The sequence below is a fragment of the Eschrichtius robustus genome, chromosome 5, assembly GCF_028021215.1.
Source record: "Eschrichtius robustus isolate mEscRob2 chromosome 5, mEscRob2.pri, whole genome shotgun sequence".
Lineage (NCBI taxonomy): Eukaryota > Metazoa > Chordata > Mammalia > Artiodactyla > Eschrichtiidae > Eschrichtius > Eschrichtius robustus.
The window spans coordinates 64660246-64687526 of NC_090828.1; the positions used below are offsets into that span (position 1 = coordinate 64660246).

The 27281-nt window shown below is 39.4% G+C and overlaps 1 protein-coding gene across 2 annotated transcripts in view; it reads left to right on the forward strand.

Moving 5' to 3' along the window:
- The window catches only part of STK39 (serine/threonine kinase 39), a 305309-nt gene extending 299323 nt beyond the window's left edge, over nt 1-5986 (forward strand). For both annotated transcript variants that reach the window (XM_068544957.1, XM_068544958.1), the window contains exon 18: nt 4446-5986. In XM_068544957.1, coding sequence (XP_068401058.1) covers nt 4446-4520 — 75 coding nt within the window. In that variant the 3' untranslated portion in view covers nt 4521-5986. The remainder of the gene's footprint in view (nt 1-4445) is intronic.
- The last annotated feature ends 21295 nt before the right edge of the window (nt 5987-27281 follow it).

Here is a 27281-nt window from a genome sequence, read left to right on the forward strand (position 1 = left end):
AAATGAACCAAGTAAGCCTGACACTTCAAGGAAAACAACTGACAATATTTGTTGTCAATCAATAAGAAATTTCAGATTTCAAGCAAAAACAGGATTTTAGAAAACTTGTATCTGGCACAGTAAGCTTGACAGAAACACCCCCCCACCACCCGACCCCCAGTACTTAAAGGCATTTCTGATGAGATTGGTGATGGGTAATGTTAATAAATCTGATCTGTTGATATTGTTTAAGATGTCAACATTTGGAAGGTTTGCATAGCTCAGTGATGCGAAAACATCATACACAGGTAACAGATCCATTCAAAGGTAAAATAGACCACTGTTTACTATAACAGAGTTATGAAAAGTTGACTGTGATGGTTTCACATTCTACATTGCAACTAAGCTTTAAGAAAATACCACTTGGCAGTCAGCCTCGCAGTGGTCCTCATGGCAGAGAGTGCAGTTGAGAGGAAGATTGGGCCCTCCAGGTCCTCCCGCCTCGGGGCCAGCAGGGGAGCTGAGGGGCCCGGGGACAGAGCCTCTGTGTCCCCCAGAGCCCTCTCGACGGCCACCCACTGGCTGGGCCCGGGCCTTGAAGCAGCAGCGAACCTCCCTCCCCCCCTCCCACCTCCGCGATGTAATGACGGCGACTGTCTGCACGGCTCGCGGTCCATGGAGGCCTCAGCAACTGGAGTATATGGACACTGCCATTAAGGGCAACCAAATAGCTGATGAGGAGAAGGTTGTTTTTGTAGAAGCATTCAGCTAGCAAATAAGGAAGGAATGAGAGAATATCATCATTTTGCAGCCCCTGATGATGAATGAATGGATCTTGACAATGCTCACCACTGGCATTATGAAAAGACGTGCTCCTGAATAAAAAGGAACCTGAATCTGAAAAAAAAAAAAGAAAAAAGAAAATACCACTTGGCAAGTTTCGGCATAGTAACAAATGATATCCACAATTATCTGGAAAGGCTGTTAAGATACTCTTCCCTTTTCCAACTACCTATTTGTGAAAGACTGGATTTTCTTTATTTACTTTAAGGAAAACAGAGCAATAGAGTGAATGCAGATGCAGGTGTAAGAATCCAGCCATCTTCTATTAAGCAAAACATTAAAGATTTGCAAAAATGGAAAAAGTAGTGCCACTCTTCTCAAATTTCTGTTTTGGGAAACTATGGTTATATATTTTTCATGAAGATTTTATTTATTAGCACGCAGTGGGTTTATTTCTATAATGTTTAATGAATCAGTAAATGAATACTTTAGAAATAAATAACTATTTTCTAAGACGGTCAGTACCATATAACCTACATAAACATGTTTTATGTTTTAAAATATATTTAGTACTTTACTAAAAATATTTTTTATTGAAATATAGTTGATTTCCAATTTTGTGTTAATTTCTGCTATACAGCAAAGTGATACATTCATTTTTTTTTAATATTCTTTTTCCATTATGGTTTATCATAGGATACTAAATAGTTCCCTGTGCTATACGGTAGGACCTTGTTGTTTCTCCATTTATATCTATAATAACTTTAACCTCAGCCTCCCACTCCATCCTTCCCCTAATCCCCTCCCCCTTGGCAACCACAAGTCTGTTCTCCATGTCCATGGGTTCGTTTCTGTTTCGCAGATAGGTTCATTTGTGTCATATTTTAGATTCCACGTAAATGATATCATATGTATTTGTCTTTCTCCTTCTGATTTACTTCACTTAGTACGATAATCTCTAGGTCCATCCATGTTGCTGCAAATGGCATTATGTCATTCTTTTTTATGTCTGAGTCAGTATTTCATTGTATATATGTACCACATCTTCTTTATCCATTCTGTCCATGGACATTTAGGTTCCATTTAGGTTGTTTCCATGTCTTGGCTGTTGTGAATAGTGCTATGAACATAGGGGTGCATGTATGTTTTTTGGATTCGTTTTGTCTGGATATATGCCCAGGAGTGAGACTGCTGGATCATATGGTAAATCTAGTTTTAGTTTTCTGAGGAACCTCCATAGTGGCTGCACCAACTTACATTCCCACCAACAGTGTGGGAGGGTTCCCTTTTCTCCCCACCCTCTCCAGCATTTGTTATTTTTAGACTTTTTAACGATGGCCATTCTGACTGGTGTGAGGTGGTGCCCCATTGTAGTTTTGATTTGCATTTCTCTAATAATTAGCAATTGAGCATCTTTTCGTGTGCCTGTTGGCCATCTGTATGTCTTCTTTGGAGAAATGTCTGTTTAGGTCTTCTGCCCATTTTTTGATTGGGTTGTTTGTTTCTTTGTTGTTGAGTTGTATGAGCTGTTTGTATATTTTGGAAATTAAGCCCTTGTCGGTGGCATTGTTTGCAAATATTTTCTCCCATTCTGTAGATTGTCTTTTCGTTTTGTTTATAGTTTCCTTTGCTGTGCAAAAGCTTGTAAGTTTGGTTCTGTCCCATTTGTTTATAAAAATAATTTTTTTTAACATCTCTTAAGTCGGTAGAATAAATGTAACCCACAGAGACATAACTGTTTGGAGTTCTTGATAAAGTTTGAGAACTGCTGCGTTAAGGGTTTCTGGTCACTTTTCTCTAGATTTTAGTATCATTTGCATGTTGCCCTCATGAGCATTTTGCAAGCCGCAAAGAGGCAAGGACTTGGCCTTAAGGGAGAGCTAGCAAGGTAGATAGTTGGAGGAGGGAGGGCTGAGGAGTGCCTTGAAGCAAAGCCAAACCCCCTGGCCTGTGCCTCTTTGCCAGGAAACAGAACATAGGATGGGACGTGGGCCCCCTATGCCGTGTACCCACGTAATCCCTGGTTTGACTACACATTCTCATGATAAATTCTCACTTCTATTAATTACTCTTCACTGGAGGGATTTTAATGTTTTTATTTCTAGCCATTTTAACCTCCTGCTATTCACATTGACAAATTTCTGATGTAGCTTTCAAATGCACTGATGTGCTTCACACTTGCTAGTCTGACCTCTTTGTCAACGGCAGCAGCAATAGCTTGACCTCAGATGTTTGTCAGTTGTCTACACAGATTGTCTCTGCCCGCATCAGTGGGCTGAGCAAATGACGTTGTTAGCAATAGCGACAAGGAGAGAAGGGAAGGTTTAGGAAGATAGATCAAGAAACAGAGGTAGTAGAAGGAGAAAATTGGTGGGGTGGTAAGCATTGCAGTATCAGTATGACTGCTTTGTTCACAGAGATAAGGAAAGAAGCGCTTCTGACCCTTCTGCCCCTGGCAATGCAAACAATGGAAATTGTATTTTACCGAATATCTTATCTGTCAAGTGAAACTAGAGACATCGTTAGACAGACACAAAGTATATCATTTGTTAATATTCCTACTCTTTAGGCTATGGATTTTCTTATTAAGCATAACTGCTCACACGGAGTGTTATTTTAAGGATAATTATTTTAAAATATTCAAGTTGTATGTTCTAATTAGCTGCTTATTTTAAAGCAAAATGCTGGGGTTGGCAAAGGGCTGGTTTCTCTACGGTGTTTTGGAGCAATGCTAAGCAGCTTCACTGTGATGATTTTGGAAACGGCTTCTTACCCTGGGAAACTAATTGTTTTGACAATAATTTAGCAGGCATTAGGCCAAGAAAAGGTTTGTATGGCCCTTTGGTAATTAATTGCCCATTCCCAGGCATTCAAACTTTCTTCACCCCACTCGTAGTACTTACATAATGTCCAGTTGTGATTTGTGTACTATAGAGTGAAGCGGCAACTTAGAATGGTGATCTGAGTACTCTGTGTGCGTGTGTAGGAGAGGAAGGTCAAAAAGAGGAGATTAAGTTGTGAATTAGGGCCAGTGAAAGCTTTGATGGGCAATGGCTTATTTGCAGTTTCTTTGGATTTTTGCAATGATAAAGTATTTGGCACGCTATAACTTGGTAATAAATATGTCCTAGATTATTATAAACTGTTTGTTTATGGAAAAAATAATTGTTATGGTACCTTTCCGTGTAAAAATTATGCACATTTAAACAACAGTTGTCTGTCATGAGCCGTTCCACTACTTGGTGACCACTTTTTTTTTTTTTGGCCAGTTTGACAAAGAAAGTGATTTTGATAAAAACCAAATTACCCTTGAGTGTGACCTGTTAGATCTCTTCTGCTCACTTTCATAATATTCTTTTAAAAGTAAAGCATATTTAAAAGCATTTTACTTAGTTGTTGAGATTGTGTATGTACCTTCCGGGCAGTGCTGTGGTTCATCGGTGGTTCCAATGGTGGTGGTTTCACGGGTAACAAAATCCCTTCTGTTCTGGACGCCCAGATTCCTCAGGGTAGTTAGTTAGCACCCAGTAGTCACTGAAGAAAGTGATTCTTAGGATGTCTCCGGGAAGAGATGCGACACCTGGCCCCATGAAGACGGTGCTGGGATCCGCCGTCACACGAACAAGTCTGTAAAAAGCCAGTAGCAACCAACCAGCACTGAGCATTTCTTTTTCCCTTTTCAGGCTTCTGGCTGTGATGGGTCGGAGATTCCCGACGAAGTGAAGCTGATTGGGTTTGCTCAGTTGAGTGTCAGCTGATGTCTGTCCCTTGATGTCACCCTGATCTGCCATGCCTCCCCCTCGCTGTGCCCTCCCCCCAACCTTTCCCTCCCCTGCCACTTCCTCCCACCCCCTAGCAAAAATCAGAGGATTGTGAAGAAGCCGGCTTCCACATAACGGGATAAAAAAGAATTTTTTTAAACTTAACAAACAACACACTGAGTTCTGCTTTATTCTCTAGCAACCCACAGTATGAGAACAAGCAAACACCACAGCTGCACGACTGTTGCTCATTTTTCCAAAAGCTATGTAATATCCTCAGCAATCAATTCGGATCTCCCTTACGTGAAAAGAATCTGAAACACACTCAGGTGGTCCTATTTATTGGCAACAAAAGGAATTTTTTTCTATCAGAAGCCTATTTCTTCTCTCATTGTTGTCCTTCCTTTCTGTTATAATACTTTATTGTACATCTGACAATACCGCCTCTTCTGTTGTATTTAGAAATTAATATAAAATTAAGATTTATTAGCCGAACTTGAATTCTAGTTTTAAAACTGACTGTGAATTTTATTTTTCATATATTTATGCATTACACACCTTAGCTATAAGAAAGAAAAAACGTTTTTGATTATATATGCTTCTTGCAGTTACTCTCTTGTTATTTAAACAAAAAGTTTCAGGTCTATCTTTGGAGTATTTATAACTTGTGATTTTTGAAATGACTGAATTAGGAACTAGGAGCTTACTCTTTTGGTTTGCCTGAAAACCAGTCCACAAGCTGATTGATTGTCTCTTGGGAGAGGGAGGTGCCTTGCAAAAACAAAAAAAAAACAAAAAAACTTTCACATTAAGAATGTGCCTGAGGCTGCTTTACTCTGGAATGTAGTCTCAGATCTAAAATTTCCTCTACATAAAGTGGCATATGTAAGTTTTGCTTCACTGGAACGTTTAGGATGCTCTATAAACCATTGCCATTCTATTAGATTGCTAATTATGTACCCACCTCTGATTTGACATCTCCTGAAGTGATTGATGATAGGATCTGTCGTTCCAAAGGTGATAAACTTGAAAATACCAGAATCCGTGTTTTACTTGAAATTCTGCAGAATACCCAGATGGAGTGAAAAATAATAGAAAGGGTTTTGTGCAATGACTGACTAAAAGGTAAAACGCTGTTAAGTTTCAAGAATAAATACTTTCAACCCCAATAGCCCTCTGCTTGACTGTACGTTATGGAATAGTAAACCTTAGGATTTTCAAAATTGGAGTCTAAACTTTCAGGGAGGTGGCTCCCAGGTGGTAGCATTTGCTCTTTCCTAGCTAACCCTAGACATGGCAGCTCTTTAATGTACTTTAAAAAGCAAATATATATTACTAAGGAAAAAAAAGTTATTTATAATTGCCTTGTCATAATTGTTAAGGTGTTCTAGAGCCATTTGCATACAATTTAATGTAATTTCATTCCATTCTATTGTTTACACAACAATTACTCAAAGATGACTGCAAAGGTAAAAGGAAAATAAAAGTGTATTATTGCACAAAGAGGTAGTGTCACATTGTTTTCATTCCTCCTCTAGGTAGTGTCTGCATTGCTGCAGTGATATTTAGCGCTTTCATAAAATTCCTAGTGAGAATTAACTGGTGAAAAGTGCCCCGGAGGAAGACTAAGGCATCCATCAGGCATCCGTCCAGTCACAGAAAATCAGGTATGACAATTGCTTGATAAAAGAATGAAAGACAAACATTCACACTCCATGTAGACAGTCTGTCTGTCTTTAAATCAAAAAACCACAGGGCTGCAGGGGACAAGTGAGAAGAATTCCTTCCAACGGCTAAGGCAGGAGTGGCTATAGGACTTGTCCAGGGCCTTTCAGAGCTTCCTGCAGAGCTGGCCTCCTAGGGCCCTGGCTTCCTGACATCCACTGCACAACTTGTGGCCAAAAACAGTATAAGAAAAGACCCTCGTATTCTCAGAGTAAAACGTACATGAGGAACTGTAGAACTCTGTTTTGCAATATAGTAAAGAATAATGCTATATTTTCTTTATGCCCATATTCCCATACCTTTCCTAATGGTATTTGAGGGAGCTTACATATATTTATATACCAAGATAAAGACTTTCAAATACATAAAGAAATTAGGATGAAGGGTCAGTAAGATTCGGCTAACAAGATGAATGCAAGTATAAAGTCAGGACACAGAAGTTCATGATGAGGTCCTGCATCATTGCTAGAGCAGCACACACGTTGGGATTAGAGCTTCCAACACAGCAACAGTGAAGAGGAACTTTTTTTTTTTTTTTTCCCTCAAGGAGAAACACGATTTTTCCCAGTACTAAAGCCTGAGATGAAATTTTTCTTGGAAGTTCGATTTATTTATGTATTCAGAAACTTAAAAACCCTCAAAGCATTGATACATATATCGCAAGTTTTGAACACTTACTTACCCTTTCTAGTACTTTCTGCGGGAGCCCAGATGTGTAGGGTATATGATAGGAAATGCTGGTCAGCCAGGAGCTGAGAGTGTGATCCAAGCAGTTGCTCTCACTCGTGGTCTAGAAAGATATAACACATTTAAAACTGAGTGGAATGAGTGGGCTACGTTCCCTTTAGGCAATCCTCTGTGACTGTTTCTCCTAATCAGGCTTTTGATTAAACCTGACACATTGTGATTGTGCTTACTGGCAAAGACCTAAACGTTGCTAAACACAGCTATTTGGCATTATTTATTTGGACAGCCTCACATGCTTTGACAAACAGGAGGGTTTACACTTCTTCGTAAAATCAAGGCACTCACATCTCATACCTAAATATACACAAAAACTGTCCCACATCCCATGTGTCTCTACTGTGGTCAACTTGCAAAGATCTAAAATAGAAGGAAGTTATCATCATCTCATTTTAACTTCAATATGTTGTTCTTATATGAACAAAATGGTTTTCTGTATATAAGACAACTTTTAGAGACTCCTATAAATCGTGTGTGATGAAAACTTAATTTCTTTTATCAAAAAATTATCCTTGTAAAGTTATAAATTCCCCTATGTGTTGTTACATATATGCTGGTAAATATGGTGTATCTTCATGCCTCTTCTTCATGTGGGAGTAGGGTGAAGTAGCAGTCTTTAGGGGAAGAGCCAAGAATTCTCTCAAAAGACAAATCTAGTCCCATAGAGAATCCTAGCATGGGAAATTTTTATATCAGGATTTTCACTCATCTCAACAGTGCACCTGTGGTCTACTTTGTGTTGAGCAATATACCTTCCTGGTGAACCCTCCAAGTTAAATTGGTAAGCAGAATCTATAGTTAAGTAATTAAATTACAGAGATGATGAACATGAGCCAATTGACATTGGAGGACTTCTGCCCAAAGTTAGGATTTGCATTTGATAGTAAATGATCTTAGGTCTTCTTTTGCCTTAGAGGTGTATTTGATAAGAGAAGCTGTCGCTTAGTGAGGCCCATTGAGTTTGTGACAGTAAAATCATATGATCAGTTTAAAATATTTATCCATTCATATAGCACAGAGCGTGCTTCTAGCTCATCCAAAAGTGGCTTTAGCCAATTATGATACAATTAAAGGAACTCAAATATATCCCCATTTTTCTGCTGCACACATTTACTGTCTAACTAACTTGTTAGGAAATCCTAGCCCATTTCATACTCTCACCAGGACATTAAGGGGCAGGTTGGGTTTAAGTATAAGTGGTGTGCCAGGGTGGGTGGTACTAGAACGTACCCTCAGGGCCAGAATGTCCCAACCTAGAACTATGTAATGCTTCCTAGGGTTCTAAGTTTCAAGAGGTCTATTACTAGGCCAAATAGGCATAAACAAATGGTTTTCAAGTGACAATTTCCACTGTATATTGGCATGAACTAAAATTTCAAGTAATGAGCTTTGATCATACAAGAGTGTTTCCTTTAAGCTGATGCAATACTTCCTGGAGTTAGCTGCTTAGGATGTGCACTACCAAGAATGAGTAAAATGTTTAATGCATATAAAGAGTGGAGACTGTAAGGGCATATTTTTAAAATATGATTAAGTGACTGACTCCCTCAGGGACCCTAGACACAATATCAACACCCAAAAACACCACATGAAAGGAGCTGGCACTCCACTGCAATAGACATGCCATAAAAGATAGTCAAAAGTACCTGTTTCCAGAAGGTCCCAGTGGTTGCCTCGGTGCTATTTTGCCACAGAGAAAAAGCGTGGTCCAATAACAGTGATGTTTCTTTACCTGTCTTCTTATACCTTGCTCAGCAAACCTAGTCATGGCTGGTTTGGGGACCTAAGAAAAGGAGAAAAAATTTGCACTGTTAGCTTATCAGCTACTGTGCATCTATGTCAAACCAATGGATGCTAAGAAAGGTACATAAAACTTCCCCTCATGAATTGTAGCGTACAAAACGAGCATCATTGGCTGAAAAGGTTTGTTGAACCTGTATAATGCAGCTTATAACTCAAAGGGCAAGGAATATTATTAAAAATTACCATCTTATGCTATTTGAATTTGCTACAGAATGAAGAAAGGTCAGTAATAGAATAATGATTCCTATAGTGTATTTATCTCTCATGTAGAATACTGGCTTGAGAAACCAAGATTTGTAATTTATCACAGAAGAAACTAACTTATTGTTTAGGTAGAATGTTCAGTAAACTAATGAGTCTATAATCTGGAAGAAGTAGGATAGTGCCCTTTAAAAAATGGTATAGAGGGCTTCCTTGGTGGTGCAGTGGTTAAGAATCCGCCTGCCAATGCAGGGGACGTGGGTTCGATCCCTGGTCCAGGAAGATCCCACATGCCATGGAGCAACTAAGCCCATGCACCACAACTACTGAGCCTGCACTCTAGAGCCCGTGAGCCACAACTACTGAGCCTGCGTGCCACAACTACTGAAGCCTGTGTGCCTAGAGCCTGTGCTCCGCAACAAGAGAAGCCACCGCAATGAGAAGCCCGTCACTGCAACTAGAGAAAGCCTGTGCGCAGCAGTGAAGACCCAATGCAGCCAAAAATAAAAAACTAAATTTATTTTTTTTTTAAAAAATGGTATAAACAACACTCCAGTCCAACCTCCACCCAGATGGACAATTTGGTATTGAACGATTCTGGCAGCAGCGCTTATACGTGTAAAGTAACATTACGTTCAAAATTAGCAGGTGCTCAGAGTGAGATTGAGTACATTCAGGTAGATCTTTCACATACATAAGTAGTTTTCTTCTCTCTGCAAACTCTATGGGATTCTGAAGAAAGAAGTGAATTAAGAGGAGGAGATCAAGATGACAGAGTAGGAGGATGTGGAGCTCACCTCCCCCCATGAACACATCAGAAATACCTCTACATGTGGAGCAATTCTCACTGGAAACAAACTGGAGACTGGCAGAATGACTTATACAACCAAGGCTGTAAGAAAGATCCACACAGAGTCAGGCAGGAAGAGAGGAGAAGCAATCAGGTCAGGACCTGTGCCCCTGGGAGGGGACACAGAATAGGAGGGGGATTACACAGCCTCAGAGATCATCCCTGGGGAGTGAGGGGTCTGAACCACATATTGGGCACCCCATCCGTGGGGTCCAACACTGGGAGGAAAGGTCCCCTTAAGCAGGTTTGAAGGCCAAGGAGACTGACAGCAGGGCTGCCAGAAACCTAGACTACTCTTATGAAATGCGCACGCATGCTTACTCCCTCAACAAGGCAGTGGAAGCAGACTGAAATGACCCAGGACTTTGGCTGGTTTTCTGCAACTGCCCCATTGCAGGCCCAAGGCCAAGCTGAGCACCCACCGTGGCCCCTCTTGCTCTGCAGAGCAGCTCCACACTAGGGCAAAGGCTGCTGTAGCTAAGTGCATAGCTGTCAGGGACAGAGTCTGCTCAGACCTGGCAAGGCATCCATCCTGGTGTTCACAGCGGTGAAAGATCAGTGCTCTGACTGGTGCCGGGACCACCCCAGCACACACTGTGGCCCCTCTTGCTCCACAGCACAGCTCCCCACTAAGGCAAAGGCTGCCGCTGCTGAGCAGAGTATGCCGTTGTGGAGGACGGAACCAGCTTGGACCCAGCACTGTATCTGAACAGGGTGAGGATGGCCATCACTGGCACTTGCAGAGGCAGCAGACTGGGAGTGATCTGGAGCTTTGACTGGTGTGCATGGAACACCCCAGCTCACACCCTGGCCTGCACAGGACACCTACTCCAGCAATGCTCCCCTGCGGGGCAAAGGTGCCCATGCTGGGAGGGAATAGAGCACACACTCAGAGGGAACAGAACCTGACCCTCAGGGCTTCTGCTCCAGCAACTTTGGACCCGCCCCCTCCCTCGATAAGGTGATGTTGGCCACTGGGCAGAGGAGAAATTCCCTGTCACACCTGGCTCTAGCTCTAGCCCTCCCCCATCTCTGCCATCTCCAAGCTCCACCTGCTAGCAAGGTGATAGCTGCCAGCACACCTGGAGGAGGAATGTGACTCATGCTCACTTCAGATCCAGCTCACCCACAAAAGCCACTGGGCACATGCAGACTGCATAAGGATGCTCCCACACAAGGACACCCCGTCAGAACCAGGATAGGTAACTGTTTCATCTAATTTCATAGAGACAGAGAAAGATAAGCAAAATGAGAAGACAGAGGAGTTTGTTTCAAATAAAAGAACAAGAAAGAAAAAAACCCTGAAAAAAAATGAATGGAACAGAGATTGGGGCTTCCCTGGTGGCACAGTGGTTAAGAATCCACTGGCCAACACAGGGGACATGAGTTCAAGCCCTGATCTGGGAAGATCCCACATGCCGTGGATCAGCTAAGCCCATGTGCCACAACTACTGAGCCTGAGCTCTAGAGCCCGTGAGCCAAAACTACTGAGCCCGCATGCCTAGAGCCCGTGCTCCACAATAAGCCACTGCAATGAGAAGCCCGCGCACTGCAACAAAGAGTAGCCCCCACTCACCACAACTGGAGAAAGCCTGAGCACAGCAACGAAGACCCAGTGCAGCCAAAAATTTTTTTTTTAAAAAATGAATGAAACAGAGAAATGATTTACCGGATAAAGAGTTCAAAGCATTAATAATAAGATGCTAACTGAACTAGGGAAAAGACTAAATGAACACAGTGTGAATTATAACAAGGAACTAGAAAATAAAAAAGAACCAATCAGAATTGAAGAATATGATAACTGAAGTGAAAAACACACTAGAAGGAATTAAGAGCAAACCAACTGATACAGAAGAACATATAAGTGATCTGAAAGATAGAATAATGAAAATCACCCAATCAGGATTGCAAAAAGAAAACAAATTTTAAAGATGAAATCAAGAGAGGAGAAGATGGCGGAAGAGTAAGACGTGGAGATCACCTTCCTCCCCACAGATACATCAGAAATACATCTACACGTGGAACTGCTCTTATAGAACACCCACTGAACGATGGCAGAAGACCTCAGACCTCCCAAAAGGCAAGAAACTCCCCACGTACCTGGGTAGAGCAAAAGAAAAAAAGAAAAAACAAAGAAAAAAGAATGAGGACGGGACCTGCACCAGTGGGAGGGAGCTGTGAAGGAGGAAAGGTTTCCACACACTAGGAAGGCCCTTCGCGGGCGGAGACTGTGGGTGGCAGAGGGGGGGGAAGCTTCGGAGCCACAGAAGAGAGCACAGCAACGGGTGCGGAGGGTAAAGCAGAGAGATTCCCGCACAGAGGATCAGAGCCGACCAGCACTCACCAGCCAGAGAGGCTTGTCTGCTCACCCGCTGGGGTGGGCGGGGGCTGCGAGCTGAGGCTCGGGCTTCGGAGGTCGGATCCCAGGGAGGGGACTGGGGTTGGCTGCGTGAACACAGCCTGAAGGGGCTAGTGCACCACAGCTAGCCGGGAGGGAATCTGGGAAAAGGTCTGGAGCTGCCGAAGAGGCAAAAGACCTTTTCTTCCCTCTTTGTTTCCTGGTGCGCGAGGAGAGGGGATTCAGAGCGCTGCTTAAAGGAGCTCCAGACACGGGCGCGAGCCGCGGCTATCAGCGTGGACCCCAGAGACAGGCATGAGACACTAAGGCTGCTGCTGCTGCCACCAAGAAGCCTGTGTGCAAGCACAGGTCACTATCCACACTGCCCCTCCTGGGAGCCTGTGCAGCCCGCCACTACCAGGGTCCCGTGATCCAGGGACAACTTCCCCGGGAGAACGCACGGCGCACCTCACGCTGGTGCAACGTCACAGCGGCCTCTGCCGCCGCAGGCTCGCCCCGCATCCGTACCCCTCCCTCCCCCCGGCCTGAGTGAGCCAGAGCCCCCGAAGCAGCTGCGCCTTTAACCCCGTCCTGTCTGAGCAAAGAACAGACGCCCTCAGGTGACCTGCACGCAGAGGCAGGTCCAAATCCAAAGCTGAACCCCGGGAGCTGTGCAAACAAAGAAGAGAAAGGGAAATTTCTCCCAGCAGCCTCAGAAGCAGCGGATTAAATCTCCACAGTCAACTTCATGTACCCTGCATCTGTGGAATACCTGAACGGACAACGAGTCATCCCAAATTGAGGAGGTGGACTTTGGGAACAAGATATATTATTTTTTCCCCTTTTCCTCTTTTTGTGACTGTGTATGTGTATGCTTCTGTGTGAGATTTTGTCTGTATAGCTTTGCTTTCACCATTTGTCCTAGGGTTCTGTCGGTCCGTTTTTTTTTTTTTTTTTTTTTTACTTAAACAATTTTTTTTTCTTAATAATTATTTTTTATTTTAATAACTTTATTTTATTTTATGTTATCCTCTTTTTTTCTTTCTTTCTATCTTTTCTCCCTTTTATTCTGAGCTGTGTGGATGAAAGACTCTTGGTGCTCCAGCCAGGCATCAATGCTGTGCCTCTGAGGTGGGAGAGCCAACTTCAGGACACTGGTCCACAAGAGACCTCCCAGCTCCATGTAATAGCAAACAGCGAAAATCTCCCAGAGATCTCCATCTCAACACCAAGACCCAGCTTCACTCAACGACTAGCAAGCTACAGTGCTGGACACTCTATGCAAAACAACTAGCAAGACAGGAACACAGCCCCATCCATTAGCAGAAAGGCTGCCTAAAATCATAATAAGGCCACAGACACCCCAAAACACACCACCAGACGTGGACCTGCCCACCAAAAAGACAAGATCCAGCCTCATCCACCAGAACACAGGCACTAGTCCCCTCCACCAGGAAGCCTACACAATCCACTGAACCAACCTTAGCCACTGGAGACAGACACCAAAAACAATGGGAAATACGAACCTGCAGCCTGCAAAACGGAGACCCCAAACACAGTAAGATAAGCAAAATGAGAAGACAGAAAAACACACAGCAGATGAAAGAGCAAGGTAAAAACCCACCACACCAAACAAATGAAGAGGAAATAGGCGGTCTACCTGAAAAAGAATTCAGAATAATGATAGTAAAGATGACCCAAAATCTTGGAAATAGACAAAATGCAAGAAACATTTAACAAGGACCTAGAGGAACTAAAGAGTAAACAAGCAATGATGAACAACACAATAAATAAAATTAAAAATACTCTAGAAGGGATCAATAGCAGAATAACTGAGGCAGAAGTACAGATAAGTGACCTGGAAGATAAAATAGTGGAAATAACTACTGCAGAGCAGAATAAAGAAAAAAGAATGAAAAGAACTGAGGACAGTCTCAGAGACCTCTGGGACAACATTAAACGCACCAACATTCGAATTATAGGGGTCCCAGAAGAAGTAGAGAAAAAGAAAGGGACGGAGAAAATATTTGAAGAGATTATAGTTGAAAACTTCCCTAATATGGGAAAGGAAATAGTTACTCGAGTCCTGGAAGCACAGAGAGTCCCATACAGGATAAACCCAAGGAGAAACACGCCAAGACACATATTAATCAAACTATCAAAAATTAAATATAAAGAAAACATATTAAAAGCAGCAAGGGAAAAACAACAAATAACACACAAGGGAATCCCCATAAGGTTAACAGCTGATCTTCCAGCAGAAACTCTGCAAGCCAGAAGGGAGTGGCAGGATATACTAAAAGTGATGAAGGAGAAAAACCTACAACTAAGATTACTCTACCCAGCAAGGATCTCATTCAGATTTGATGGAGAAATTAAAACCTTTACAGACAAGCAAAAGCTGAGAGAGTTCAGCACCACCGAACCAGCTTTACAACAAATGCTAAAGGAACTTCTCTAGGCAAGAAACACAAGAGAAGGAAAACACCTAAAATAACAAACCCAAAACATTTAAGAAAAAGGGAATAGGAACATACATATCGATAATTACCTTAAATGTAAATGGATTAAATGCTCCCACCAAAAGACACAGACTGGCTGAATGGATACAAAAACAAGATCCGTATATATGCTGTCTACAAGGGACCCACTTCAGACCTAGGGACACATACAGACTGAAAGTGAGGGGAATGGAGAAAGATATTCCATGCAAATGGAAATCAAAAGAAAGCTGAAGTAGCAATTCTCATATCAGACAAAATAGACTTTAAAATAAAGACTATTACAAGAGACAAAGAAGGACACTATATAATGATCAAGGGATCGATCCGAGAAGAAGATATAACAATTGTAAATATTTATGCACCTAACATAGGAGCACCTCAATACATAAGGCAAATACTAACAGCCATAAAAGGGGAAATCGACAGTAACACAATCATAGTAGGGGACTTTAACACCCCACTTTCACCAATGGACAGATCATCCAAAATGAAAATAAATAAGGAAACACAAGCTTTAAATGATACATTAAACAAGATGGACTTAATTGACATTTATAGGACATTCCACCCAAAAACAACAGAATACACATTCTTCTCAAGTGCTCATGGAACATTCTTCAGGATAGATCATATCTTGGGTCACAAATCAAGCCTTGGTAAATTTAAGAAAATTGAAATCGTATCAAGTATCTTTTCCGACCACAACGCTATGAGACTAAATATCAATTACAGGAAAAGATCTGTAAAAAATACAAACACATGGAGGCTACACAATACACTACCTAATAACGAAGTAATCACTGAAGAAATCAAAGGAGAAATCAAAAACTACCTAGAAACAAATGACAATGGAGACACGACGACCCAAAACCTATGGGATGCAGCAAAAGCAGTTCTAAGAGGGAAGTTTATAGCAATACAAGCCTACCTCAAGAAACAGGAAACATCTCGAATAAACAACCTAACCTTACACCTAAAGCAATTAGAGAAAGAAGAACAAAAAAACCCCAAAGTTAGCAGAAGGAAAGAAATCATAAAGATCAGATCAGAAATAAATGAAAAAGAAATGAAGGAAACGATAGCAAAGATCAATAAAACTAAAAGCTGGTTGTTTGAGAAGAGAAACAAAATTGATAAACCATTAGCCAGACTCATCAAGAAAAAAAGGGAGAAGACTCAAATCAATAGAACTAGAAATGAAAAAGGAGAAGTAACCACTGACACTGCAGAAATACAAAGGATCATGAGAGACTACTACAAGCAACTCTATGCCAATAAAATGGACAACCTGGAAGAAATGGACAAATTCTTAGAAATGCACAACCTTCTGAGACTGAACCAGGAATAAATAGAAAATATGAACAGACCAATCACAAGCACTGAAATTGAAACTGTGATTAAAAATCTTCCAACAAACAAAAGCCCAGGACCAGATGGCTTCACAGGCGAATTCTATCAAACATTTAGAGAAGAGCTAACACCTATCCTTCTCAAACTCTTCCAAAATATTGCAGAGGTAGGAACACTCCCCAACTCATTCTACGAGGCCACCATCACCCTGATACCAAAACCAGACAAAGGTGTCACAAGGAAAGAAAACTACAGGCCAATATCACTGATGAACACAGATGCAAAAATCCTCAACAAAATACTAGCAAACAGAATCCAAAAGCACATTAAAAGGATCATACACCATGATCAAGTGGGGTTTATTCCAGGAATGCAAGGATTCTTCAATATACGCAAATCAATCAACGTGATACACCATATTAACAAATTAAAGGAGAAAAACCATATGATCATCTCAATAGATGCAGAGAAAGCTTTCGACAAAATTCAACACCCATTTATGATAAAAGCCCTGCAGAAAGTAGGCATAGAGGGAACTTTCCTCAACATAATAAAGCCCATATATGACAAATCCAGCCAACATCATACTCAATGATGAAAAACTGAAACCATTTCCACTAAGATCAGGAACAAGACAAGGTTGCCCACTCTCACCACTATTATTCAACATAGTTTTGGAAGTGTTAGCCACAGCAATCAGAGAAGAAAAAGAAATAAAAGGAATCCAAATCAGAAAAGAAGAAGTAAAGCTGTCACTGTTTGCAGATGACATGATACTATACATAGAGAATCCTAAAACTGCTACCAGAAAACTACTAGAGCTAATCAATGAATTTGGTAAAGTAGCAGGATACAAAATTAATGCAGACATCTCTTGCATTCCTATACACTAACGATGAAAAATCTGAAAGTGAAATTAAGAAAACACTCCCATTTACCATTGCAACAAAAAGAATAAAATATCTAGGAATAAACCTACCTATGGAGACAAAAGACCTGTATGCCGAAAATTATAAGACACTGATGAAAGAAATTAAAGATGATACAAATAGATGGAGAGATATACCATGTTCTTGGATTGGAAGAATCAACATTGTGAAAATGACTCTACTATCCAAAGCAATCTACAGATTCAATGCAATCCCTGTCAAACTACCAATGGCAATTTTCCCAGAACTAGAACAAAAAATTTCAAAATCTGTATGGAAACACAAAAGACCCCGAGTAGCCAAAGCAATCTTGAGAACGAAAAATGGAGCTGGAGGAATCAGGCTCCCTGACTTCACACTATACTACAAAGCTACAGTAATCAAGACAGTATGGTACTGGCACAGAAACAGAAATATAGATCAATGGAACAGGATAGAAAGCCCAGAGATAAAGCCACGCACATATGGTCACCTTATCTTTGATAAAGGAGGCAAGCATATACAGTGGAGAAAAGACAGCCTCTTCAATAACTGGTCCTGGGAAGACTGGACAGGTACATGTAACATTATGAAATTAGAACACTCCCTAACACCATACACAAAAATAACATCAAAATGGATTAAAGACCTAAATGTAAGGCCAGACACTATCACACTCTTAGAGTAAAATATAGGCAGAACACTCTATGACATAAATTACAGCAAGATCCCTTCTGACCCACCTCCTAGAGAAATGGAAAAAAAGCCAAAAATAAAGAAATGGGACCTAATGAAACTTAAAAGCTTTTGCACAGCAAAGGAAACCATAAACAAGACCAAAAGACAACCCTCAGAACGGGAGAAAATATTTGCAAATGAAGCAACTGACAAAGGATTAATCTCTAAAATTTACAAGCAGCTCATGGAGCTCAATAACAAAAAAGCAAACAACCCAATCCAAAAATGGGCAGAAGACCTAAATAGACATTTCTCCAAAGAAGATATACAGATTGCCAACAGACACATGAAAGAATGCTCAACATCATTAATCATTAGAGAAATGCAAATCAAAACTACAATGAGATATCATCTCACACCGCTCAGAATGGCCATCATCAAAAAATCTAGAAACAATAAATGCTGGAGAGGGTGTGGACGAAAGGGAACCCTCTTGCACTGTTGGTGGGAATGTAAATTGATCCAGCCATTATGGAGAATAGTATGGAGGTTCCTTAAAAAACTAAAAATAGAACTACCATACCACCCAGGAATCCCACTACTGGGCATATACCCTGAGAAAACCATAATTCAAAAAGAGTCATGTACCAAAATGTTCATTGCAGCTCTATTTACAATAGCCAGGACATGGAAGCAACCTAAGTGTCCATCATCGGATGAATGGATAAAGAAGATATGGCACATATATACAATGAAATATTACTCAGCCATAAAAAGAAATGAAATTGAGTTATTTGCAGTGAGGTGGATGGAGTTAGAGTCTGTCATACAGGGTGAAGTAAGTCAGAAAGAGAAAAACAAATACAGTATGCTAACACATATATATGGAATCTAAGGGGGAAAAAAATGGTCATGAAGAACCTAGTGGTAAGACGGGAATAAAGACACAGACCTACTAGAGAATGGACTTGAGGATATGGGGAGGGGGAAGGGTAAGCTGGGACAAAGTGAGAGAGTGGCACGGACATATATACACTACCAAATGTAAAATAGATAGCTACTGGGAAGCAGCTGCATAGCACAGGGAGATCAGCTCAGTGCTTTGTGATCACCTAGAGGGGTGTGATAAGGAGGGTGGGAGGGAGGGAGATGCAAGAGGGAAGAGATATGGGAACATACGTATATGTATAACTGATTCCCTTTGTTATAAAGCAGAAACTAACACACCATTGTAAAGCAATTATACTCCAATAAAGATGTTAAAATAAAATAAAATAAAATAAAAAAATAAAATGGAAACAACAAAAGAAAATGAAACCAGTTTAAGGAACCTCTGGGACAACATCATGTATACCAGCATTTGCATTATAGGGGTCCCAGAAGGAGAAGAGAGAGCAAAAGGGGTTGAAAATATGTTCAGTGAAATTATGGCTGAAAAGTTCCTGAATCTGAAGAAGGAAGTACATCCAGGTGCAGGAAGCACAGAGAGTCCCAAACAAGATGAATCCAAATAGATCCACACCTAAGCATCAAAATTAAAATGGCAAAAGTTAAAGAGAGAATTCTTAAGACAGCAATAGAAAAGCAAGGAGTCACATACAAGGGAACCCCCATAAGGCTATGAGATGATTTTTCTGCAGAAACATTGCAGGCCAGACAAGAATGGCATGACATGTTTAAAGTGTGGAAAGGGAAAACCCAACAACCTAGGATAATCTCCTCAGCAAGATTATCATTCAGAACTGAAGGAGAGATAGAGCTCATCAGTACTACACCAACCCTAAAAGAAATTTTGAAGGGTCTTCTCTAAGTAGAAAAGAAAAGGCTATAACAAGAAGTTAGAATCTATAGGAAAGGAAAAATCCCACTAGTAAAGGCAAGCACATAGTAACGGCTGTGGATCAACCAGTTTAATAAGCTAGTACAAAGACTGAAAAACAAAGAATTGTAAAATCAACTATAACTACAACAAACAGTTAAAACATAAAGATATGAAATATGACATCCAAAACACAAAATGGGGGGGAGGGGAGTAAAAAACAGATCTTTTAGAAAGTATTTGAAATTAAATGACTACCAGTTTAAAACAAACAGATACAGGTATAGGTCAACATGTATGAATTCCATAATAATCACAAATCAAAAACTTACAATAGATACACAAAACCTAAAGAGAAACGAACACAAGGATACCATTAAAGAAAATCATCAAACTACAAGGGAAGAAACAAAAAAAGAAAAGAACAGAGAAGAACTATAAAACAACCAGGAAACAATTAACAAAATGGCAATAAGTACATATGTATCAATAATCATTTTAATACAGCCACTATGGAGAACAGTATGGAGATTCCTTAAAACACTAAAAATAGAACTACCATATGACCCAGAAATCCCACTACTGGGCACATATGCAGAGAAAACCATAATTCAAAAAGACACATGCACCCCAATGTTCATTGCAGCACTGTTTACAATAGCCAGGACATGGAAGCAACCTAAATGTCCATCGACAGATGAATGGATAAAGATGATGTGGCACATATATACAATGGAATATTAGCCATAAAAAGGAACAAAATTGGGTCATTTGTAGAGACATGGATGAACACAGAGACTGTCAGACCGAGTGAAGTAACTCAGAAAGAGACAAACAAATATTGTATATTAACGCATATATGTGGAATCTGAAAAAATTGTTATAGATGATCTTATTTACAAAGCAGAAATAGAGACACAGACATAGAGGACAAACGTATGGATACCAAGGGGGCAAGTGGGGGAGGGTGGGATTAATTGGGAGATGGGGATTGACATATATACACTACTATGTATAAAATAGATAACTAAGAAGAACCTGCTGTATAAAAAATAAAATTCAAAAATAAAATTTGTAAAATGAGGAAAAAAGACATAGAATGGCTGACCAGATTAAAAGACAAAATACATGTATATGCTGCTTACCAGAGACTCACTTCAGAGCTAAAGGCACACACAGACTGGAAGTGAGGAGATGGAAAAATATATTTCATGCAAATGGAAATGACAAGAAAGCTGTGGTAGCAATACTGATATCAGATAAAGTAGACTTTACAACAGAGTCTACAACAAAAGACAAAGAAGTGCATTATATAATAATAAAGGGATCAATACAAGAAGGGGATGAAACATTTGTTAACATATATGCACCTACTATAGGAGTACCTAAATATATAAAGCAAATTTTAACAGACATAAAGGGAGAAATTGACAATAATACAATAATTGTAGAGATTTTTAATACCCCTCTTACATCAATGGATAGATCAACCAAACAGAAAAGCAATATGGAAACAGTAGTTTTAAATGACACATTAGACTAGTTGGACTCAGTAGATATTTATAGGATATTATATCCAAAAACAGCAGAATACACATTCTTTTCAAGTGCATTTGGAATGTTCTCCAGGACATATCACATCCTAGGCTACAAAACCAGTCTCAATAAATTTAAGACAATAGAAATTCTATCAAACAGTTTTTTCCTGACCACAGCAGTATGAAACTAAAAATCAATTGCAGGAAGAAAAATGGGGAAAACACAAACACGTCAAGAGTAAACAATATGCTACTAAAATAGATAACTAATAAGGACGTATTGTATAGCACAGGGAACTCTACTCAATACTCTCTAATGGCCCTATATGGGAAAAGAATCTAAAAAAGAGTGGATGTATGTATATGTATAACTGATTCACTTTGCTATACACTTGAAACTAACACAACATTGTAAATCAACTATACTTCAAAAACAAACAAACAAACACTAGTGGGTAAATGAAGAAATCAAAGAGGAAATCAGAAAATACCTCAAGACAAATGAAAGTAAAAGCACAACTTTCCAAAGTCTATGGGGTGCAGCAAAAGCAGTTCTAAGAGGGCAGTTTATAGTGATAACAGGCCTACCTCAAGAAACAAGAAAAATTAGAAATAAACAACCTAACATCTAAAATAATTTGTAAAAGAACAAAGCCCCAAGTCACCAGAAAGAAAATAAATTTCAAAGAGAAACTAAATAATAGAGAGACAAAAAAAAAAAGAAAAGAAAAAAGAAAAGATCTGTGAAACCAAGAGCTGTGTTTTTTGTTTTTTATTTTTAAGACAAACAAAATTGATAAGGCTCATCAAATAAAACAGAGAGGATCCAACCAAGTAAATTAAGAAATAAAAGAGGAAAAATAGCCAATATCACAGAGATACAAAAAAATAAAAAACCCATAAGAATACTGCAAACAGTTATATGCCAACAAATTGGATAACCTAGAAAAAAATGGGTAAATTTCTAGAACCATGCAATCTTCCAAGCTTAAATCAGGAAGAAATAGACAATCTGAACAGATCAATCAATAGTAATGAAATTGAATTTGTAATTTTAAAAAACCTCCCAGCAAACACAAGTCCAGGACCAGATGGCTTCACAGGGGAATTGTACCAAACATTCAGAAAAGACTTAATACCAATCTTTCTCAAACTCTTCCACATTATATGAGACCGGCATTACCCTGATACCAAAACCAGATAAGAATGCCACAAAAAAAGAAAATTACAGCTCAATATTCCTGATGAACATAGATGCAAAAGTCCTCAAAGAAATATTAAGCAAACTGAACTCAACAATACATTAAAAGGCTCATACACCATTATCAAGTTGGATTTATCCCAAGGATACAAGGGAGTTTCAACCTCCACAAACCAGTCAATGTGACACACCACATTAACAAAGGATTAAAATCATATTATCATTTCAGTTGATGCAGAAAAACATTTGATCAAGTTCAACATCCATTTATGATAAAAACTCTCAACAAAGTGGGTATAGTGGGAACGTATCTCAACATAACAAAGGCCATAAAAGACAAGCCTACAGGTAACATCATACTCAAGGTGGAAAGCTGAAAGCTTTTTCTCTAAGATCAGGAACAAGAAAAGGATGTCTACTCGTCACTTTTATTCAATGTAAGAGCACTTAGGCAGGACAAAAAAGAAATAAAAGGCATCCAAATCGGAAAGTAAGTAAAACTGTCACTATTTGCAGATGACATGATACTATATATAAAAAACCCTAAAGCCACCACAAAAAAACTATTAGAATAAATGAATTTAGTAAAGTTGCAGGATACAAGATTGACATATAGAAATCTGTTGTTTTTCTATACACTAATAATGAACTTTCAGAGAAAGCAAAAAAACAGTCCAGTTTGAAATCACATGAAAAAAAATAAAATACCTAGGAATAAACTTAACCAAGGAAGTGAAAGGCCTATGGTCTGAAAGTTATAAAACATTAGTGACAGAAGTTGCAGATGTTACAAAGAAATGAAAAGATATTTTGTGTTCATTGATTGGAAGAATTAATATTGTTAAATGTTCATACTACCCAAAACAATTTACAGATTTAATGAAATATCTATTAAAATGCCCAGGACATTTTCACAGAACTAGAAAAAATAATCCTAAAATTTATATGGAACCACAAAAGACCACAAATATCCAAAGAAATCTTGAGAAAAAGAACAAAACTGGAAGTATCACACTCCCAGACTTCAGACTACACTACAAAGCTACAGTAATTTAAACAGTATGGTACTGGCACAAAAACAGACACATAGATCAAGGGGATAAGAGAGAGAGCCCAGAAATAAACCCACACACTTAAGGTCAATTAATCTACAACAAAGGAAGCAAGAATATTCAATGGAGAAAAGACAGTGGTGCTGGGAAAACTGGACAGCTATGTGTAAAAGAATGAAATTACAACATTTTCTCACATCATATACAAAAATAAACTCAAAATGGATTAAAGACCTAAATGTAAGACCAGGAACCATAAAACTCCTAGAAAAAAACATAGAACAATCTTTGACATAAACAGTAATATTTTGGGGATCTCTTTTTAAGGTGAAGGAAACAAAAGCAAAAACAAACAAATGGGATCTTGTTAAACTTGAGCTTTTGCACAGCAAAAGAAACCATCAACAAAATGAAAAGACAGCCTACTGAGTGAGAGAAAAATTTCCAAATGACATGACTGACAAGGGGTTAATATCCAAACTATATATAAAGAGCCCATACAACTAAATATTAAAAAAAAAAAAAATTAAAAGTGGGCAAAAGACCAGAATAGACATTTTTCCAAAGAAGATATACAGATGGCCAACAGGTACATGTAAAGATGCTCAACATTGCTAGTCAGAGAAATTCAAATCAAAATCACAATGTGATATCACCTCACACCTGTCAGAGTGGCTATCATCCAAAAGTCTACAAATTACAAATTTTGGTGAGGATGTGGAGAAAAGGGAACCTTAATATACCATTGGTGGGACTATAAATTGTGCAACCACTATGGAAAACAACACGGAGGTTCCTCAGAAAACTAAAAATAGAACTAACATGATTCAGCAGTTCCACTCCTGGATGCATATCCAAAGAAAATAAAAACACTGATTTGAAAAGATACATGTTCATAGCAGCATTATTTAGAAATAGCCAAGATATGGAAGCAACCTAAGTGTCCATCAATAGTTGAATGGATAAATGGAATATTACTCCGCCATGAAAAAGAATGAAATTTTGCCATTTGCGACATGGATGTGGCATTTGCAATAACATAGATGCATCTGGAGGGTATTATGCTTAGTGAAATAAGTCAGAGAAAAACAGATACTGTATGTTATTACTTATATATGGAATCTAAAGAATAAAACAGATGAATGAATATAACAAAACAGAAATAGACTCACAGATATAGGGAACAAACTAGTGGTTACCAGTGGGGAGAGAGAAGGCAGGAGGAGCAAAATAGGGGTAGGGGATTAAGAGGTACAAATACTATGTATAAACTAAAATAAGCTACAAAGATATGTTGTACAGCATGGGGAATACAGCCAATATTTTATAATGACTTTAAATGGAGTACAAGCTATAAAAATATTGAATCACTATGTTGTACACCTGAAACTAATACAATATTGTAAATCAACTATACTTCAATAAAAATATAAGTGATCATATCACATACTGGGATGCCAATGCTATTCTTGCGTATTTTGGGGAAAGCCTGAATTCGGATTCCACACTCTTATTTTCCCATTCTAGAATATTGCATGAAGCTTGGTCATATAATCAAATTTGATTCACACATTAGTCCTGTGATAATGTGTATTTGTACACTGAGAAACAATGTAAGATCTATTTTTTATTGTGGGCTGTAGCCAAAAAGTTAACCGCCACTGTTTTAAGCTATTTTAAATGTTTGTTCTTGATGTTACTTGCAGCCAAAAGCAATCACTCTGATAAGCACTTTACATCATCTCAATCTTAAACAACTCTATTGATTAGGTTTTAGTGAAATAAGTCAGACAGAGAAAGACAGATACTGTATGTTAATCTTAAACAACTCTATTGATTAAACTTAATCTTAAACATCTCAATCTTAAACAACTCTATTGATTAGGTTTTAATACCCCATCTTAAAAATGAAAAAACTAAGGCTCAGAAATACTAAGTTGCCCAAGATAATACTGTAAGTATTGGAATATAAAGCGGGAATTTGAATAGAGGTATATCTGGTTCTAAAGCCCACTTTCTTAATCGCTATATCAGACAACCTCCCTACATAATACAAGAGTGCCTTTATTGCAGGTTTGCTCTGGCCCAGGCACTAAACCAAAGACTTTTCCCACCTTACCTTGCTTAAGCCATGCAACAGCTCTAGGAACTCAGTTTCACTATCTGCCTTTTATAAATGAGGAAATAAATGTACCAAGATCTTCAGTAATCTCTCCAACGTCAGCCAGGTAGTAAGTGACAGAGGGGAGTTGAACCCAAGTCGGTCCGACTCCAAAGCATTCTCACTATATCCCTTAGAGAGATGCCTAAGGGCAAATTCAGATTTTGTGGGTCCTGAAGTGTATACACTTTGGAGTAGGAAACTCTTGAGTTTTGTGTGCAAAATCATTCATAGAAAATTAGGTACTGAGTCACGCAAAGGGACCTGAAAATTATTCCTGGTAATTCTGCCCCTGAGCCATAGATGTTGCACTTGATTTACATTCATGATTTGTGCTATAACTAACTTTTATGTTCATCAGAACCTTTTGTGATGTGGCTTCCAAATCCAGGAAGGTAAGTAATTTTCCCAGGATCAAAGAATCAGAAATAGTTGTTTGAGAAGGGACAGTTTCAGTTTGATTCTTTATCTTAAAGTCTTTAAAAACCTAAAATAAAAAAACAAATTACATTCTTTTTACATTAATGAAATATCAAAACCAAAATGGCTTCTGCTCAGGCTTTGCTGCTGTCAGCGTGACCTCACCCAAGTTCTATTGCACTAAGCCTCAGTCTACTCAATTTTATTTATTTATTTATTTATTTATTTATTTATTTATTTATTTATTTTTGGCTGGGTTGGGTCTTCATTGCTGCACACGGGCTTTCTCTAGTCGTGGTGAGTGGGGGCTACTCTTCATTGCAGTGCGCAGGCTTCTCATTGCAGTGGCTTCTCTCGTTGCAGAGCACAGGTCCTAGGCACCGGGCTTCAGTTGTTGCATGAGGGCTCAGTAGTTGTGGCTTGTGGGCTCTAGAGCGCAGGCTCAGTAGTTGTGGCACATGGGCTTAGTTGCTCCACAGCATGTGGGATCTTCCCGGACCAGGGCTCGAACCCATGTCCTCTGCATTGGCAGGCAGATTCTTAACCACTGCGCCGCCAGAGAAGTCCCTACTCAATTTTAGATTGAGGGGAATTAATTAATTAATCATTAACTTCATTTCCAACGAGAACATTCTAGGGACCTAATTGAGCCGAGGAACGAATAAACCGCTTGCTGCTTGACTGAACTGGCCATCCATTCAGCTCTAACAGTTGAGCTGTTGGTGGAATTGGGTTTTCAACATTCCAATCAGCTAATTAGGATCTTTTGTTACAGCAAAGAGTCGTGTAGGGAGTCAGGACCCACATACTGGAAGTTACAAGGATGGTATGTTAATTAAGTTGATTGTGGTGATTATTTCATGATGTATATGTGAATCAAAAACGTCAAGTTGTACCCCTTAAATATACACAATTTTTATTTGTCAATTACACCTCCATAAAGCTGGGGAGCAAAAAAAGAGGTGGAGGGTCACAGTTCTACATCGCAGCTTTATTGCTTTCTGATTCTTCCCTCGGAGCCTCTTGAGAGCTGATGGGTGGGAAGAGAGCGGGTGGGAAGGAGACAGCACAATCTTCAGGCTGCAGGAAGCATCACTCAGCTCTGGGCACCTTATCTTCATAAGTATTATCTCTGAATGTTATATTAGCCAGTGGACATGGTCCTAAAATATTTAAAATATCTACATTTCTGGGGCTATACCCTAAGCACACAGCACTCCGCAGGGGCCATTCCTCCAAGCTCTTTCTTTTTCCACAGAGCTCCCCTTACAGGAAAAGAGGCAGGACGTATGGTGAAAGGAGAGGCAGGGAGGGAGACACCTAACAAATGATCCCAACCACACACCCTGCCAACCCTGAATAACAGCAGCCACAGCATCCTTATTGATCCCAGGATCTAAGTCAAAACCAAAGTCTTGAAATTGCATATTCCTAATATTTCTAACATGTTTGTTCTCTGAATAGTT